At 36.6% G+C, this 18831-nt stretch overlaps 1 protein-coding gene across 1 annotated transcript in view; it reads left to right on the top strand.

The window, feature by feature from the left end:
• The window catches only part of LOC150094898 (diacylglycerol kinase delta), a 566581-nt gene that overhangs the window by 364763 nt on the left and 182987 nt on the right, over nt 1-18831 (top strand). Inside the window, exons 16-17 of the mRNA XM_090411584.1 lie at nt 5-92; nt 7240-7779. Of these exons, the coding sequence (XP_090267710.1) occupies nt 5-92; nt 7240-7779 (628 nt within the window). The remainder of the gene's footprint in view (nt 1-4; nt 93-7239; nt 7780-18831) is intronic.

The following is an 18831-nucleotide window of genomic DNA, read 5'->3' as shown; positions in this document are numbered from 1 at the left end:
TCAGACAACTTTTATTCAGCGAGAGGCACTCATGTCAAGAGCTAACAGTTTAAAGAAAGCTGTAAGACAGATTATAGAACATACAGAAAGGGGTAATGTGAGAGCAGTGTAAAATACTATATTTTTGAGAGTTGAAATTGGTCATTTTTATAAATTTATTGTTATATGAATTCATAATTATATTACAGTAGGTAAATATATATTTGCACAGCTGCATTCAAGTGTAAAAATGAAAATTATAAGTTTTTAAATTCTTATTTTCCATATATGGATTATCCATGTATAACCATGCTACTTATGCAATGGAGCACTATGTCTTATTATATTTTTGCAGAACTTTGCTTGTGCAGTTGTGGATTTAATATAAGCATTCACATTATTTCATTTCCTGGTTTAAGGCAGATAATTATTATTATCATTCCTGATTAGATTGGGATTCCTCTATATTAAAAAACTTTTTAATGATATTAACTCACAATATCATATAAGAATGAAATGTACCCATGTTGGAGGCTTAATAGAGTGAAAACCGCACTGGGAAAGGATTCAAAATTCTTTCAGTATTTTGTATAAACACAAAGGCAACATAAAACTAAGTGAAACATGTGGACAAATGATTAGAATCTTAAACTAGATGAGACTTCCTCTGTGAGCACCTGTTGGCAGCCTCAGATGTAAACTTGGATCTCAAAGTATTACTGTTTTCCATATTTTGGTGAGTTTTATACAGTCATATGTCTATCAATCATCACTCCCAGATCTCTTGTCTGGGGGTGATGATTGATAGAAAACCGAAATTCAGGGAGCATATTACAAAGGTGGTGAGGGTAACTCAGAGGATTGCTGCAATACTGAGAAGAACGCTGACCTGCAGAGATAAAAGAGTTATCATTCCGTTGTATAAGACCCTGATTAGACCACACTTGGACTATTGTTCTCAGATTTGGTCCCCAGGATTTGGAGAGGATAAATTGACTGTGGAAAGGATACAGAGGCAGATAACAAAGATGGTTTCAGGACTGTACAATATGAGTTATGAGGATCGACTGAGGAAATGTGGACTGCAGAGTTTGGTGGATAGAAGAAGGAGAGGTGATATAATCGAGACTTTTAAACTGTTGAGAGGCAGCTATAGGGTAGACATTGGAGAGTTCTTTCACTTGGTGGAACGGCGGGAAGCAACAATGACAAGGAGCCATCCCAGGAAGTTACAAAAGGAGACTGTGCAGAAGAGGGTGAGGAGTGGTTTCTTTGCTTGGAGGGTGATTGAACCTTGGAATGCATTGCCTAAGAGAGTGGTTGGAGCAGGAACGGTCAATAGGTTCAAGGAGTGGTATGATAAACTTTGTGTTTCCTAAAAAACGACCTCTCACGATGAGTCTTTTGACTCCATGAAGGCCTGGATAATAATAATAATAATAATAATATTTATTCAGGTTAGACTGCAGTTGCATTCTGAAAACAGTCTTTCTCTTCTAAATTTGCTGTGATGGACCATGATGGTTTCTTCCAATTGATTCTGTGAATCATATCCATGATTTGGATATGATTTACATACCAAATCAGGCTTAGGAATATATAAAGGCCAAGAGAGTGACTGCCAAGGTAAGAAAAGGGGAGGGAAGGGGGAGCTGAATAAATGAATGGAAATCCATGAGAATTTTTTCACTCTGTGGTATGTAAAAGAAAGAATGACTGTGAATGAATGAACTTTGTGAATGCAGATAACAAGAAAGTGTCAGATGCACTAGAAATAGCTGAGTTAAGTGTTCACTTTAGCAAGCCATTCATTCTGGGAAGAACTCAACAGAAGAATTTATAGCAATCGCTTGATTCAGATACAGCCATCAGACTGGATTGGATATTGACATGGGTGCTGAAGAAATGTGCAAAGAATTAGCAGTGCTCTGACCTCTTTGTTCAACTTGTCTTAGTACAAGTGTGATTCCTATTATTAGTGGAAGGAAGGCAGATAATTCTGTTATACAAAAAATCATTTCAACTGATAATAGACTTAGCATTATCTCTGGAGTAGAGGCTGGTTAGCATCTACATTCAGAAGTGGTAGGACCTTTATAGAGGACATGGTTTTGTTAAAGGTAAGCCTTTCTATAGCAATTTGCTCATGTTCTGTAATAGAGTGACATTAGAGTTGGTCGTTTTTGTTATTGTGTATATTAATGATACTGTACATAAATATCCAAAATGACACTGATCAATAGTTGATACAGAATTCCTGCAGGCTGATTTGAACACACTAGTTCAGTGGGCAAATTGACAGTGAATATCATTTCAGTGTTGCCATGTATATAGTTACACATTTTGCACTGAAGATATTGCAGGTGGAATTATCATGTTAATGTGCATTGTTGCTGTCGATGACTTTGAAATTTGATGACAATAATGGACAAAGAGTTAAATTTTAGGGATAACATTTCTAAGGTAGTTATCAACATTCGATTATTGCACTGTTGAAGTGAATGATAGTGTAGTAATCTTATGGTAATTTGATGAAGGATAAGGTATTTTCTTCCTGACTTGTAGGAAGAGGGCATTATCCTCTTTCCACTTTAGAAGGCTTTGACAAGACTACATTTGGGCTATTTATGCACATATATAGCCACTACTGTCTCCATATTCATAGAAACCTAGGTGAATACCTAAATGAAATGCCATGATAGAAAAGATTATGTATAAAATGGAAAAGCTGCAGGTGAGGATGGAATTATAGATGAACTTCTAAAAGCATGTGGGGGAAGTGATCTACAAAATCTTGTCCAAACTTTTTATCCTATGTCTGAAAAGTTATGTATCAAGAGCATGGAAAAAGGCTACCCTTATTCTGATACACACAAAAAACATGAAGTAGAATTATCAATTCATCAGTCTACTATTGTTAATTTACAAAGTTTATGTGTAAGTGTTGGCTCATAGGCTTTGTGCAACTCTAAAACTTCACAGTTCTTTTGGCTTCATTTGCAGCACAATTGACCATATCCAAGTTTTATAATAAATTATTGACTGGCATAATGAATACCAACTGTCAATACTTAAGGCATTACAAAATCAGACAGTGCAGGAGACCTATTTGTAAGGATTAACAAATTAGCTTGCTGCAACAGCAAACAATTCATTTTAATGGAAACATCTGCAGTGGGGAAATCACACTATATTTTGAATTCGTACTTCTTGATTAGGAAGAAAAAGGTTTGAAGATGAACAGGAAATATTTAACTGCTTTTAACTAATAAGAATAAGCTTCCAGATTGGTTAAGAAAGACAGTCATTCATTATTCTTATTAGTTACAAGCATTTCGTTTTTAATCACATCTTACAATCTTCTGTACTGTATTGCACCAGTGTGCCACTCATATCTTTTGAAATCCATTGTTGTTAGTCTACCTTGTTGGAATTGTCTACCCACTGAAAATTCAAATCCATGTCTATCCAACCATAGGGAGTGTCTCTGTTGATTGTGATTTGGTTCTTCTTCTTCTTGTCAAATCTCTAAGGTTCTTTGCTGTATGTACCAATGTCTTTCATTTCTTTCTGTCTTGAGCTTTTTCATTCCAATTCTGAATTCCCATATTAGCTGTCTTTTTGGATATTATCATTTCCAATGCATCTGTGGTCTACCTCTAGGTTGCTTTCCATCAGGTTTCATCTTGAATGCTTGTTTAGCTATGCTCTCCTCACCCATTCTTTCCACATGTCCCAACCATCACAGCTAGAAGTGGGTATCTATAGAGTTTGTATAGTTCTTGATTATGACTTTTTCTCTATTTATTTCTTGTGTTATCTCTTATAGGTCCATAGACTTTTCTAAGGATTTTATTTTCAAAGATCTGCAACACTTTTGCATCATGATCTGTTATACTCCAGGTTTCTGCTCCAATATAGAACAATAGGTCTAATGATTGTCTTGTATATTTCTGTTTAACTCTGCTTGATAGAATTTTGGAGAATAATAAATGATGTAGTGAATGATAAGATCTATTGGTGGCATGTATTCTTGTTTTTTCTTTGTACTAATTTTCTTATCCTGAGTAATCAGTGTTCCAAGATATTTGAAAGGGGGGAAGGATGTCACTTTCAAATTTTAGGTTATCAATGGTAAACTGATCATTTTCTGATTGATTATGATTTCTGCACACATTTAAATATTCAGTTTTATCCTGAATGATTTATAATCCTAGTTTTTCAGCAGAAATTTTGAGTTTTATAAATGTTGTTCTAATGTTTTCAGCATTTATTCCAACTAGGCATATATCATACAAATATCCTAATGTTACTGTTATCTTTTGAAGTTTCTCAAAATCTAATGCTAAATTAAAAAGGATATTGCTTCAATCCTCTCTTAAAGTGCTGATTTAATTCCTTTAGCTAATCCTGTGCTGTGGTTGTTAGTGCAAATTTTGATTAAATTATTATTATTATTATTATTTAGGCCTCCAAGGAGTCAAAAGACTCATCACAGGAGGTCCTAGGAAACACAAGTCTATCAAGACTCATCGTGGGAGGGCCCTCCTAGGAAATAGTCTATCATACCACTCCTTAAACTCATTGACCATTCTCGCTCTCACCACTCTATCAGGCAATGCATTCCATGGTTCAACCACCTTCCATGCAAAGAGACCACTCCTCACCCTCTTGCTCACAGTTTCCTTTCGTAACTTCCAGGGATGGCCCCTTGTCATCACTCCTTCCCACTGTTCAACCAAGTAAAAGAACTCCCCAGTGTCAACCCTGTAACCGCCTCTGAACAGTTTAAAAGTCTCAATCATATCACCTCTCCTTCTTCTATCCACCAGACTCTGCAGTCCACATTCTCTCAGCTGAGCTGATCCTCATAACTAATGTTGTACAGTCCTGAAACTGTCTTTATTATCTGCCTTTGTACCGTTTTCCACAGTTAATTTATCCCCTTCAAATCCTGGGGACCAAATCTGAGAACAATAGTCTAAGTGTGGTCTGATCAGAGTCTTATACAACGGAATGATAACTGTTTTATCTCTGCAGGTCAGCATCCTTCTCATTATTGTAGCAATCCTCTGTGTTACCTTCACCAGCTTTGCAATATGTCCCTTGAATTTCAAGTTTGTATCAATCATCAACCCCCAGATCTCTTGTCCCCCCTACTTCCTCCAGTATAGCTCCTCCAATAGAGTATGCAGCGTCCAATCGATGTGTCCTAAACCTCAAGACCTTACGTTTTGCTGCATTAAGCCGACAACTCCATTCATTTGCCCATCTGTCTAGCTTATGCAAATCCTCTTGCAGGACTACCACATCTGCACTATTACTAATAACCCTTCCCAGCTTCACATCATCCACAAACAACTGAATATCCCCTTGCAATCCACTGACAATGTCATTGATATAGAGGTTAAACAATATAGGTCCCAGTACTGAGCCCTGTGGGACCCCACTTGCAACCCTCTGCCTCCTTGAAACTGTCCCACCATACACAACTCTCTGATATCTATCAGACAGCCAATCCTGAATCCAGTTAACCAACTTGACATCCAAACCCATGTGCTGCAACTTAAATATCAGCTTATCATGTGACACCCTGTCAAACCTTCACTAAATCCAAGAAAATGTCAGTATATGCCTTCCCTCATCTACTGCTCTTGTAACTTTATTATAAAAGGCTAGCATATTACTAAAACAAGAGCGTCCCCTCACAAATCCATGTTGACTCTCACAGATAACATTGCCCTCATCTGCCCAATGTTGTATACAGTCCCTAACTAATTTCTCCAAGATCTTAACAACTACTAATGACACACAAACTGGCCTATAATTAGACACTTCTAGTCTGCAACTGCCCTTATGCAATGGCACTATCTTACCTTCCTTCCATTCCCTTGGCACCTTTCCCGTAACCAGACTTTCATTGAAAAGCCAGGTCAAAGGAGCTGTCAGTTCCTTAGCACATTCTCTTAAAACTCGTGGTGAAATACCATCTAGTTCCACAGCTGACATCCAGAGTACTCAACATTTGGGACACGCTCTCCTCCTGCACCTCTAAACCTCGAACTTGCCCTATCCCTCTAGTATTAAAATTTACTCCTCCAGGATGAAATACACCAATAAAGTTCATTGAACAATTGCACTATGTCCTCTGCATCAGTCACTCTATTCCCATTTTTATCCCACAGTGTCATTCTTCCACAATCATTTCTCCTCCTACTGGCCACATAACTAAAAAATTCCCGAGGATTTTTTTTGGATCTTAGGGCCCAATCTCTTCTTATATTCCAGTTTTGCCTTCCTTACCATGCTAGTCACTCTCCTGGCCTGTGTCTTATATTCTTCATGCATCAATGTCATAATCTTATAAGGTATTCCTAGTTCATCTAATACTCCTGAAAGGTCTTCTCTAAAAATGCTATCATATGTTTTTCTAAAGTCTATAAATAAAATATGGACCTGTAGATTATGTTCCCATTTTTTTCCCAGTATCTGTCCGAGTGTAAAAATTTGGTCAACTGTCAATCTATTTCTTTGGAATCCTGTTTGATATTCACATATATTTTCTTTAGCATAAGGTAAGATTCCTTTTAGTAAAATACATAAAATTTTGTAGCCTGCTGGCAGCAGTTATATCCCCTTGTAATTTTCACATTCATTTTTGTTTCCCTTTTTATATATTGGAATGATTATCAATTCTGTTCTGTGGGTATCTCTTCTTTTTCCCATATTAAATTTACCAGCTTTTGTATATGAGTGGTTAATTCCCCTCCTCCCCTCCCCATATTTAATGAGTTTGGCTACTATTTCATCAACCTAGTGCCTTGTTGTCTTTGAGCTGCTTTATAGTTTCCTCTTCTTCAGCTAGTGAAGGGTTAAATATTTCTGGGTTACAAGTATGATAAGTATTCTATTTAAAATACTCAACAGAATCATCACAATTTAAGAGTTGTTAATGGATTGAATTGGTGGTTCATTTTAATTTTTTCATATACTATATATGAATTATAATTATCAGATGCAATATGAATTAAAAGTTTTGTGAATTTATAAACAATAGTTTAAGGTCTTGTAAAAATATAAAGTTTTACAAGACCTTAATCTTGTAATTACAAGATCTTGTAATTCTTTCTGTATATAAATTTAATAAATTAATCTGTTCTTTAATAATGGCCAGTGAGATAGAAAAAAAGAAGTAATGATTATTTTTTAAAGATTTTCATGTTATTTAAAAAAATAATTTTATTTATTATTTTTTACTAGCTGTTGATGAACAAAATGCTCAAACTAAACAACGTCAAGCCCAAGGCAAATCAGTGAAAGAGTTCCATTCTGACCCAAGTAGTCCAGTTGAAATTCCTGAATCTTGTGAAGAAATAACAAAAATACCTGTGTTTACTACAACATTTCATGAAGAAAACATTGATAGACCACCTCCTCAACCTTGGAATCCTTGGGGTTCATCAATGGGCCAGAGTGTTGGAGCATCTCTTAAGGATACTCTTCAAGTTACACTTCCAACCATTGAAGGTGGAGCCAGTGCTGATAGTTCTCCTTGTCCATCTCCTCGACCATACCTTTCCTTAACTCCTTCTCCTCTTTTTTCACCTTGCTCTTCACCATCCCCTTTGAGACAGACTGCAGAATCTCGACTGATTCCTTTAGAAGGTAGGAAACAAGAAGCAGTACTTTCTCTTCCACTTCAATCCCCTAGTCGTACTCCCTCTCCGTACCAGCAGTATGAATTAGAAGAAGAAAAAGATAAGCAAAATGTAACAATAATTCCAGAAAATAAAAATAAAGGTAAATGCATAGCAGTTTTTTTTTTTTTTTTGAGGGGGATAGGTGTTATTCTTGAGCAATAATAACGTATTATTTCCTTGAAACGTGGATCTGTCCTTTTTAGATTGATCTGAATTGAACAGTTATTCTCTTTAGTCCCTATAAATCCCATTGCATTTGTTACTCTTTGATCAGTGCAGAAAAGTGAGGAAAGATAAATTCTATTTAAAAAATGTATTATTCCTCATCTTCACATCGATTTTTCTCAACTTGTTGTGGATGGATGATGTTCAGGTGATTCCTGTATTATAAGTTAACTTGATTTAATGTGATCTTATATCATCTTTCTCATAATGTATTAATCTCACTGGTCTATCACAACAATCAACTTGCCATCATATGAACCTAATTAATGCTGTAATAGGTCTTTTTAATCCTATTTTCATAGTTTTGCTGACCAGTTTGTCTATTTTGTAGCCTCTTAGTGAACTATTATTAATATCAAGTAGATATTAAATATATAAGTATTAAGATCATTTTATTGCAGAGGACAAAGAAGTATAGAAATAAGTTAGCAAATCTAGTTTGTTGAATCAGTTTACATGGAATGAGATTATTACTATTATTATTACTATTATTACGGGCAACTCCAGGGAGTCATTAGACTCATCGAGGGAGGCCCCAAATCATATTCATTACAACTATTTGACATTCATACAGTATCTATCATACCTCGCCTTAAACTCATTCACTGTCACAGCATCCACCACAGACTCAGGGAGCGCATTCCACTCATTCACTACTCTAAAAGTAAAGAACCCAGCTCTAACACCTTTACTAACCACACTTTTGCCCAGTTTCCATGGATGTCCCCTAGTCCTCCCACAACCAGCCCTGTTCTCAAAAATATCTTCTGAATTAATTTTATAGAAACCCTTCAGTAATTTGAATGTCTCAATCATATCTCCCCTCCTCTGCCTATCAACCAATTTTTGCAACCCACAAATCCTCAACCTGTTCTCATACGGTTCATTCCACAGACCTGCTATCATCTTGGTCACTCGCCTCTGGATCCTCTCCACCTCCTCCCCATCAAGAAGAAACCTAGGTGACCAAATCTGAGCACAGTAGTCTAGATGGGGTCTTATCAAGGCTCGATAGAGAGGAACAATAACCTGCTTGTCAACGTATTCTTCAGCAACCAAGTGATTTGATGAGCTGTTTTGGTCACTTTTGCAATGTGTCCCCTAAATTTCAATTCCTTATCTACCAACACTCCTAAATCTCGTGCCTCATCAATTTCCTGGAGCAGGGTTCCACCAATGCAGTAAACTGCCGCCAATCTTTTCACCCAAAATGCATAACCTTACATTTTGCCACATTAAACTGACATCCATTCTCCTTAGCCCAGACCTCCAATCTATCCAAATCATCCTGCAAAATTTTGACGTCATCTGCATTCACTATTGCCCTACCCAACTTCGCATCATCCGCAAACAAATGAACTGTTCCTCTCAGATCATTTCCTATATCATTTATGAACAAATTAAACAGCAGTGGTCCAAGAACAGATCCTTGTGGCACACCACTAGTCACAGGCCGTCTTGTGGACTCTACTCCCGAGTAAACCACTCTCTGATATCTCTCCGTCAACCACCCACCTATCCATCTCACCAACCCTATGTCCATTCCCATATGCTGCAATTTACTGATTAGAATTCCATGTGGAATCCTGTCAAAGGCCTTGGCAAGGTCCAGTAGAATCACCGTAAACCCATTACCCTTATCCAGTTCAGCCGTCACTGTGTTATAATACGTGAGCAAGTTACTGAGGCATGACCTACCCTTCACAAAACCATGCTGTCCCCGATACAGTATCCCATTTTCTTCTATCCAATCTTGTATTTTCCTCTTGACTATTTTCTCTAAGACCTTGACAATGATTCCTGATATGCTAATCGGTCGGTAATTTACAACAGCAGTCTTGGAACCACCTTTATGCAGTGGAACTATTTTCCCCTCTTTCCACCCACTCGGGACTAACCCAGACCCGAGACTCAAATTAAACAAAATGGTCACGGGTACTGACAATTCTTTAGCTGCTTCTCGTACAACACGAGCTGGTATACCATCCAATCCCACAGATGTATTGACATTGAGGTTATGCAACAGACTACTCACCTCCACTTCATTAACCACAATTCCCGTATAATCTACTGGTTTATTCGTTTCTGCAATGTCACCACCTGGATGATATATTCTTGCAAAGTGCTCACTCAGTAACTCAACTATCTCAACTGATTCAGTTACCTCCCTACCATCGGCATTCTTTAAAATCAATCTGCCATGTACATTTTTCCTTTTACTTGCTACATATCTAAAAAACTGTTTAGGATTCTCTTTAGCCTGCATGGCCAATGTTCTTTCGTAATCCTTTTTTGCTTTTCTTACCACACTCGTCACCCTTCTGGCCTGCGCTTTATACCGTTCATGTGCCTGCCGGTCACCCTTCTCCTTAAATTCCCTCCATAGTTGTTTCTTTTTTTGCAACTCAAGCTTAATGGTGTTATTCATCCATTTAACCCCTACTTGATTTATTATTCGGACTCTAGGTATACAGTCAGCCATTGCTTCATGCAAGCACTTCTTAACTACCTCCCATGCACTATCAACTTCTAGTCCTTGCAGTTGTACATGCCATGGCACTGAACCAATCAACCTCCTAAGCTTGTCATACTTTCCAGCCCGATAATTCCACATGTGACCTGTCTTAATTGAAAATTCTACACCTTTAGCCACCTCCCAAGTTAAGACCCTATGATCACGCTCACCGATTGGTGGCAATGTGGTCATATTTGTTACAGCCAAATCCTCAGATGTAATTACTAGGTCAAGCACTCTCTGACCCCTAGTATTTTCCATTACATGCTGTCGCAGATAGTTATCCCTTAATAACCGCATAAAATCCAGTTCCTTCCTCCCGTGTGTCCTCTCCTCACTCCAATCAATGCGACCATAGTTGAAATCTCCCATAATAATCACCCTCCTTCCACCCATTTCTTCTATTTGCTAGTGCATACTGTCACCACCATCTTTTCCATCACCTGGTCTATAGCAGCACCCAATTGTATATTTAGTTCTGCTAGCCACAATCTCACACCAAATGGCCTCAAATGTGCTCTTTTCTCTATCCTGCAATTCAACTTCTATTCTCCTTGGCTGGAGCTCATCAGCTATCATCAACAATACTCCTCCCCCCATTTTATTCTCTCTGTCATTCCTGAACACACTATAACCATCACATTCAATCCCACTAGTTATATCATCTACAGTCAGCCATGTTTCACTAATACCTATAACCTGTGGTCTGGAAGTGCCAACCATGGCCAAAAACTCTTCCTTCTTGTTCCTAATACTCCTAGTATTAGTGTACATGAATTTAAGACCCCCATTAGCCCCAACCCTACCGTGATGCCTTATATTAACTATCCCACTCAGATTTGTTGTCCTTATTTGCTCTGGCATATTATATTCATTCTTACATTCAACTGCCTCCATAAGGACTGTATCTCTACCCACCCCCCCTAACAAATCTAGTTTCCCTGAATTTGCACATCCACTACATTCAGCAACACTTTCTCAAGTCTTCTTACACCGTAACCATTCAAATGCAAGCCATCCATCTTATATAGATCCTTTCGCCCATCAAACTCACTCCACACATCCACAAATTCCACACCACTCATCATACATAACCCACGCATAAAGTCATTTGCAATTATAGCCCTCCTTTTAAACATTTCACTGTCATACCGTGGCAAAAGACTAATCATTCTAACTCTCTCACTCTTTTCTTTTGCTACCTCAAACAAATCATTCAGGTCTTCTATCATTTCCATTTTATCTCCTTTCAAATCATTCGTACCTGCCACAACAATCATTTCTTTCACCCTTTCCTTTTGCTCTCTAATAGACGCAGTTACGTCCTTTATGGTCGCACCAGGTTGGTACGATTTTGTCAAATCCTCTACTAACACACCTCGTACTAACGAGTCTCCATACAGCACTCTATCCTTCATTTTGTTCATGTTCACATTCATACGTCTATTTTTCCTGTCATACCTTTTATTATTGGTTGGTTCATTCAGTCTACTTTTGTTCGTGCACTCTAGCTGCTGTTTTGCTCTTTCTATCGCACTATTCCACAACGCTATCTCACTCAATGCATCTATCTCATCTTTTTTGTTCTCTGAGAAACCATTTATACTATCATTCACACTTTCTACATTCACACTCTCACAATTTTCATGTACAACCTTGCCGTTTCTTGTCATATCCCTATTTCCTTCATTCTGAAGGTTGACAAAAATATCACACTCACGATCTGAAATACACTTCAATTCCGCATTCTCCCTACATTTTCTACACACATTCAATCCTTTATTATCATCTAACCACACTCCGACCACACTCCGCAAAGCGTACATTTCACAGCTAGTACACTGACTCATTTCTTTTACGCTACCGTTCTTTGATAACGATGGCGAACCTTCATTACTGGCCGCCATTTTCCTTCGCACAGATGCCATACTTATCTGTAACGTGTTTTGTCAAATTATACGTTATAACACACCAAAAATAGACGCACAAAAATACGCAAGGCAAACAAAACAAAACTACACAATATTAAGTAATTTGTATCGATAGCTGAAAATGATACTTATCTGGAGCTTGCATGAACACTACTCATTACGAATTCATCTAGCGGCAACTTCCCGACATAGATTATGTTATAAAACACTTTAGTACACTAACCACGCTAATAAAGTTCCAATAATATACCAAAATTAAACACTTAAGTCCATTAAATTGAATCCAAAACACCAATAAATCAACAAAAAACACAAATCTCTCAGGAGCTCTCCGATAGCACGTCCGTTCACCAGCTAGCCTCGACACCCTCTTGAAATCATCCCTATGAATCAATAAAACATCAAACCTAGCAGTATATATACAAAACAGTTGTTAAACCAATTTTGAAATATGAATTTGAGTTTTGAATTAAAATAAAATAGTTGATTGATTAAGGACTAGAAGCCAGTGATATGAGAGCTCATACATCAGTTAAGTGACCTAGGCACATTAAAAATGAAAAAAAGGCATAGAATGGAAGTTGATATTACTAATATTTAAGAATGGATTAGCAGAACTAATCTAAGAGAAATATCTAATAAATCTGATTTTTATGAGAAAAATTGTTGGAAAAAGCTGAGATAATAAAGTCATAGATTGATCAACATCATTTATATTACCTTAGAAAACAGAACAGTAAAAGTTAAATTGATTTCATTAGCTTTTATCTAAGAAATACTAGCTCAATTTGGAGGAAATTGCTGAGGAAAGTAATGAAATCATAATAGTTTGTATCCTCTAAAAAAAAAGACATAGAATGGAAGTTGATATTACTAATATTTCAGAATGGATTAGCAGAAGATGACAGCAGTGACATAAACAGTCTTTATGTAAACATTGCCTAGATTTCAAAATGGAGCTTCAGCATGAAGAAAATTAAAAAATGTTAAAAACTCATACAACTAAACCTACATCAGTAATTAAATTTATTACAGTGTATTTATAAAATTATTACAATGTATATATAAAATTATCCCAATTTTATATATACATATGTACATACACATATCCCATGCACGAAAGGCAGAAAAACCTATAGCAAACAAATGCTTTGTGTGGGTAGGACCTGAAGTAGAGTAATCTGTTGATATTCTTTTTTAAACTGTTAGAGCTTGTAGTCCTTTGGAAATGTTTCATGTGGGAGGCTATTTCATAGAATTGAGGCAGAAGGAATGAAAGATGAATGGGAGTAGCAGGTTTGGTGTTTCTAGTTTGATTGTAAGGGATGGTTGATAGCTGTTGCTTTAGTTCCTGGACATCTGGCAGAAATGGGAGGCATAATGGATGCAAGTTCTGTGAACAACAGTCATGGAAATATCTGTAAAAGAGACACAATGCATAAACTGATTTTCTATGGGATTGCTGAAAAGAGTCTGTAAAAGAAGTATCATTAATCCAGACTGCCCTTTTCTGAACAGCATCAACAATTATTAAGGAGGTCTTAGATGCACTACCTCAAACATGAGAACAATATTCCACTGTTGGTCAGATTTGGGATTTATATAGAGTAAGTAACTGTTCAGCAGAGAAGTAATGTCCTGTTCAGAAAAGGATGCCAAGTTTTTGAAACTTATGATGCTATAAAAGTGAAATGATCGTGTCAGGAAAAGTTTGGAGTAAGAGTCAGTCTGAGAAGAGAGAGAGAGAGATTTGATCTTGACTGTTGAGCTGAGCATAATCAAAAGTAAGTGGAGATCTGAGGTATTATTTATGAGAAAACAAGCAAAACTGCATTTTGGAAAGATTGAAGTTAACTAGGTTGCTTTCACCCCAATCAAGGATACTGTAGAGATTATTGTTCAGGGCATTTATTACAGATGATCTTGAAGCTTATGATATTTCAGCAGTGCAAAGCTTGTCATATGAGTAGGACAAGTTTAATGTGCTATCATCAGTAAAACTATGAATAGGGTTTGCAGTGAATGAGCAGGTAATTTATATAAATCAGGAAGAGGGTGGATGAAGTGAGAGCCTTGAGGAACACCAACATTGACAGAAAAGTCTGAGGAGAGAGAGCACCATCCACTGTTACATGTAGGGATTGATCTGAGAGGAAACTGGCAATCCATTTACACAAGGATGAACACAGTCCAAATGATGGTATCTCAAGGATGAGAAGTTGAGAAGCTCTCAGTGCCAGGCCCTATCATAAACCTTGTAGATATCAAGAGCAACAGCACAGATTTCTCCAACCCTTTTCATGGAATGGGTTCAAAGGTGTGTGACATAGGCCAGGAGATCTGTGGATCTAGACTGGCAAAATCCATACTGGTGGTCACTAATTAGATAGCAGTTCTCAAGGTTTTGAAGTAGTTGACTGTTGATAACTTCTCCATTACTTTAGACAAAACTGATGTGAGAGTAATAGGTCAATAGTTTAATGGTAAACATTTATCTCCTTTTTTGGGGAACTGGTTGTATATGAGCTTTCTTCCATGCTGAAGGGTGGATGCCAGCTGAGTACAGTTCAGTTAACACGTGTAGTGCAGGGCATATCTCTTGAGTACAATGGGTAGGATTCCAAAGTCCAGCTGCCTTTGTGGTATTCAAATTTTTCAAGATTCTTCTGATATCTTTCTGGCTGACAGTCACAGGAGAAATGAGGTGCAATGTTCTAGACAAAGGAGGAAATAATTTGCCATGGTCATCTATGTAAAAGTTAGAAGAGAAGAATGAAGCCAAGACATCAGCTTTGTCTTTAGCTGATGTTACAATACAACCATTTGGGTGAGATACAGGAGGTAGCACAGATGGACAAGAGTTATGTCCCGACAGCTTTAGCAAGTGACCAGAAGGTGCAGCTGCCAATGGCACAAGCAGCAAGTTTTTTATATTTATCCTTGTTGAATATAGACTTCATCCTTTTAATAGTGGTTTTACAAGTGTTGCAGGCAACTGTGAAGGAAGCTGGTATTTTGGTCTCAAACCACTTGTGAAAGTCTATTTGCTTTTCTTGGAGCCCTGGTACACTTCTTGAACCATGGTTTACATATGGGTTGGGAAATTTGAACAGAGTGAGGAATAAATGTTTTGATTCCAGTGTAGATTATTTCTGTAGCAAGATCACAAATATCTGGATCTGAAGAATGTAAACAGTAGTCTGACCATGGAAAGGTGAAGCAAAAGTCACATAAGTCCTTCCACTTGGCATTGTTATGATGCCAGAGCATGTGAGGTTGTGAGTGAGTGAAGAAGATTGTTCGGAATTCTGGTAGGGAGATGAATGTGTTTTAAGTCATTGCTTACAGCAAAATTTTCTGCCTCTCTTCCAGCTTGTCAGTGAAATTCAAAAATGGAGCTAATTAGAATTGTGGACATTGAAGTTGCCAAAAAGGATGGACGACTGCACTGTTTGAAAATTTTGACTCAGTGAAATCCATCTTTGAATATAGAAAGTCTATGGGTCAGAATGATTGCCAGATTTGGGAGAACAGTAGAGGCTGTAGATCAGTGATGGCGAACCTATGACACAAGTGTCAGCACTGACACACTTGAGGGTTTCAGGTGACACACCTTGGATGTTGAAAAATATTGGTATTCTGATGAAAAAACTGCAATAAATTGTGTAAGATCACTCTGTTAAGGCAAAGGTAGGTTTCGGTTCATTGAATGAATTATATTTTATAGTTAGCCTATTTCTATTTTATTTTGTAACTAGCCTATATCCAACGAGCGTTTTAAGTTTACGTTTTCTTTCTTAATCATAATTTCTGCATAGTCATATGATATTATAAAAACTTATAAAAATTATTATCAATATTATATGATACAAACTTATAAATACGTGCTTTATATATTATAAACTTAAAGTTTTCATTTGACTTCTGTGTGAAATTCATTCATGCATGCATTCCAAGTCTCTCGACTCAGTAATATACAAGTTCTAAACATATTTAAAACCACTTTAACAGAAAATATAATAATACAATATGGCCAATGGTTGAGTCACGACCAAGTACTTGAATGGTTTGTTGAATGTTTAAATGAAATTAAATTATATTTAAATACAAAGGGCATGGAGCAGGAATTTTCTCAGTTGAACGATTCTGCTTAGCTCAGTAAGCTGATGTTTTTCACAGATGTTTCATTGCACCTGAATGAACTAATATACAATTGCAAGGTTTCAGAAAATCTGTCGATGTTATGTTTGGCACGATCAAGAGCTTTGAGAATAAACTCAAAATATTTCAACATGATTTAGAAAGTAACAATTTTAAGTATTTCCCAAGAGTGAAAATTATTTTAACGAAACCAGCCCCAAAAATCGTGAACAACATATCAATCAATCTATCGAAGTTCTAGGGTCAGTAACTGAGCAGTTTTCTCCTAGATTTGAGCAATTTCGAATGTTGGAACAAACAATCCAATTCATAAAGTATCCTGATAAAACAGAATTCATGGATCTTAAATTAGATGGCTTTGAGTGGTTGGATTTAAAAGATCTAGAAATGCAACTAGCCGACTTCCAGTGTAATCCTATCTGGAAAAGAAAGTTTATTGCTCTTAGAAATGAATTAGAAGAACTTGAGCGGGAAATTCTAAGCGTGTGGAATAGCCTTCCCAAAAACTTTCATGCTCTTAAAATCTTTGCTAAAGCTCTTCTAACAATTTTTTCTTCTATGTATTCTTGTGAAACTCTATTTTCTGCCTTAAATAATATCAAATTGAAAGGGAAAAATAGATTGAGCAATGATTTGAGCACTGCCTGTGTAGCATTAAAATGTACACACTATAGCCCTTCTATGGCTTTGAGTGGTTGGATTTAAAAGATCTAGAAATGCAACTAGCCGACTTCCAGTGTAATCCTATCTGGAAAAGAAAGTTTATTGCTCTTAGAAATGAATTAGAAGAACTTGAGCGGGAAATTCTAAGCGTGTGGAATAGCCTTCCCAAAAACTTTCATGCTCTTAAAATCTTTGCTAAAGCTCTTCTAACAATTTTTTCTTCTATGTATTCTTGTGAAACTCTATTTTCTGCCTTAAATAATATCAAATTGAAAGGGAAAAATAGATTGAGCAATGATTTGAGCACTGCCTGTGTAGCATTAAAATGTACACACTATAGCCCTTCTATAAAGCAACTTTCTACCAGTACTCAGCATTAAATGTAATGTAAGTTTGTAATTTCACTTTATTAAATTAATTGTATAATATGAATTCATAGATTTTATATCAATGTCCTATTAAATAAACAGCCTAATATGATATATATAAGTCACTATCTATGATTATGTAGTTAAATTTATAATGCATGTATGCAAGTGGCACATCAACAACGTCAGTATTTAAAAAAAAAGATGTTTGACACACCTGGGTAAAAAGGTTCGCCATCACTGCTGTAGATGAATGAAACAAAATTGGCAAAGAAATTTTAAGCCATAGGAGGTAAAAAAAGATGAGATTCAAGGTTAGGCATCATTTGACAAGGAATATCAGAACATACAAAAAGCACAAGCACTCCCTTATAGTGAAAGGAGTCATACAAGTTGTAATTTAGACAGTTAAGATTGAGCTATGATTAATTTAATAGAAATTTGGAATTTAGTCAGAAACAAAACATCATGTTTGTTTCTGAGTGAATCTAACTGAAGTGATGCATGTCATTTAAGTTACTGTTGATGTCACAAATGTTCATAAAGTGAATATGAAAGATTTTTTTTGTGTGTGACTTTTGAACTTGGCAGAGTCAGTTTGCTAGACTTCATAGAGTCGATTTGGTAGACATGGTAGATTTTTGAACTTGGTAGAGTATTCTGTAAATTTTTGCATAACGAATGCTGAACACCATACAGTGAAGGAAAGGAGCATATAAAATTAGTCTGATAAATGAAGCGGTGCCTTCCACATGTATTATAATAAAGAATGAGAGAGCATCAGTGGGGGGGAGAGTTTGAAAATGTAATCGCAAACCTATAATCCTGTAGTGCTAGACAAGTTGGGAGGAAAACATATTATTATTATTATTATTATTGCACCCTCCATGGAGTCAGCAGTCTCATCATGGGAGGTTCATTAACTGACAATACATTGATCATACTGAAATTTAAAATAATTAACAACACATTCTGGTAATGCATTCCATTCACTGACAATTCTACATGTAAAAAATCTACTTCTCACATCCCTCTTCACCACACTCTTACATAACTTCCAGGGATGCCTCTGGTTTTTCCCCCCTCTTGCCTTCAGCTCTTTATAATCCCATCTGGATTAATCCGATAAAATCCTCTCACTAAGTTAAATGTCTCTATCATATCACCTTTCTTTTCATCCTATCCACCAAACTCTGCAATACAAATTTCTTCAACCTCTACCCATAGCCAGCATTCCAAATTCCTGATATTGTCTTAGTCTCTTGCCTCTAGACCATCTTCAATGTCTC

Source organism: Typopeltis vanoorti, chromosome 21 (assembly GCF_054136105.1).
Source record: "Typopeltis vanoorti isolate ZY-2024b chromosome 21, IOZ_Tvanoo_1.0, whole genome shotgun sequence".
Classification (NCBI taxonomy): Eukaryota; Metazoa; Arthropoda; class Arachnida; order Uropygi; family Thelyphonidae; genus Typopeltis; species Typopeltis vanoorti.
Note: the sequence above shows the minus strand (reverse complement) of the source record. Positions and strands in the feature narration are given on the sequence as shown.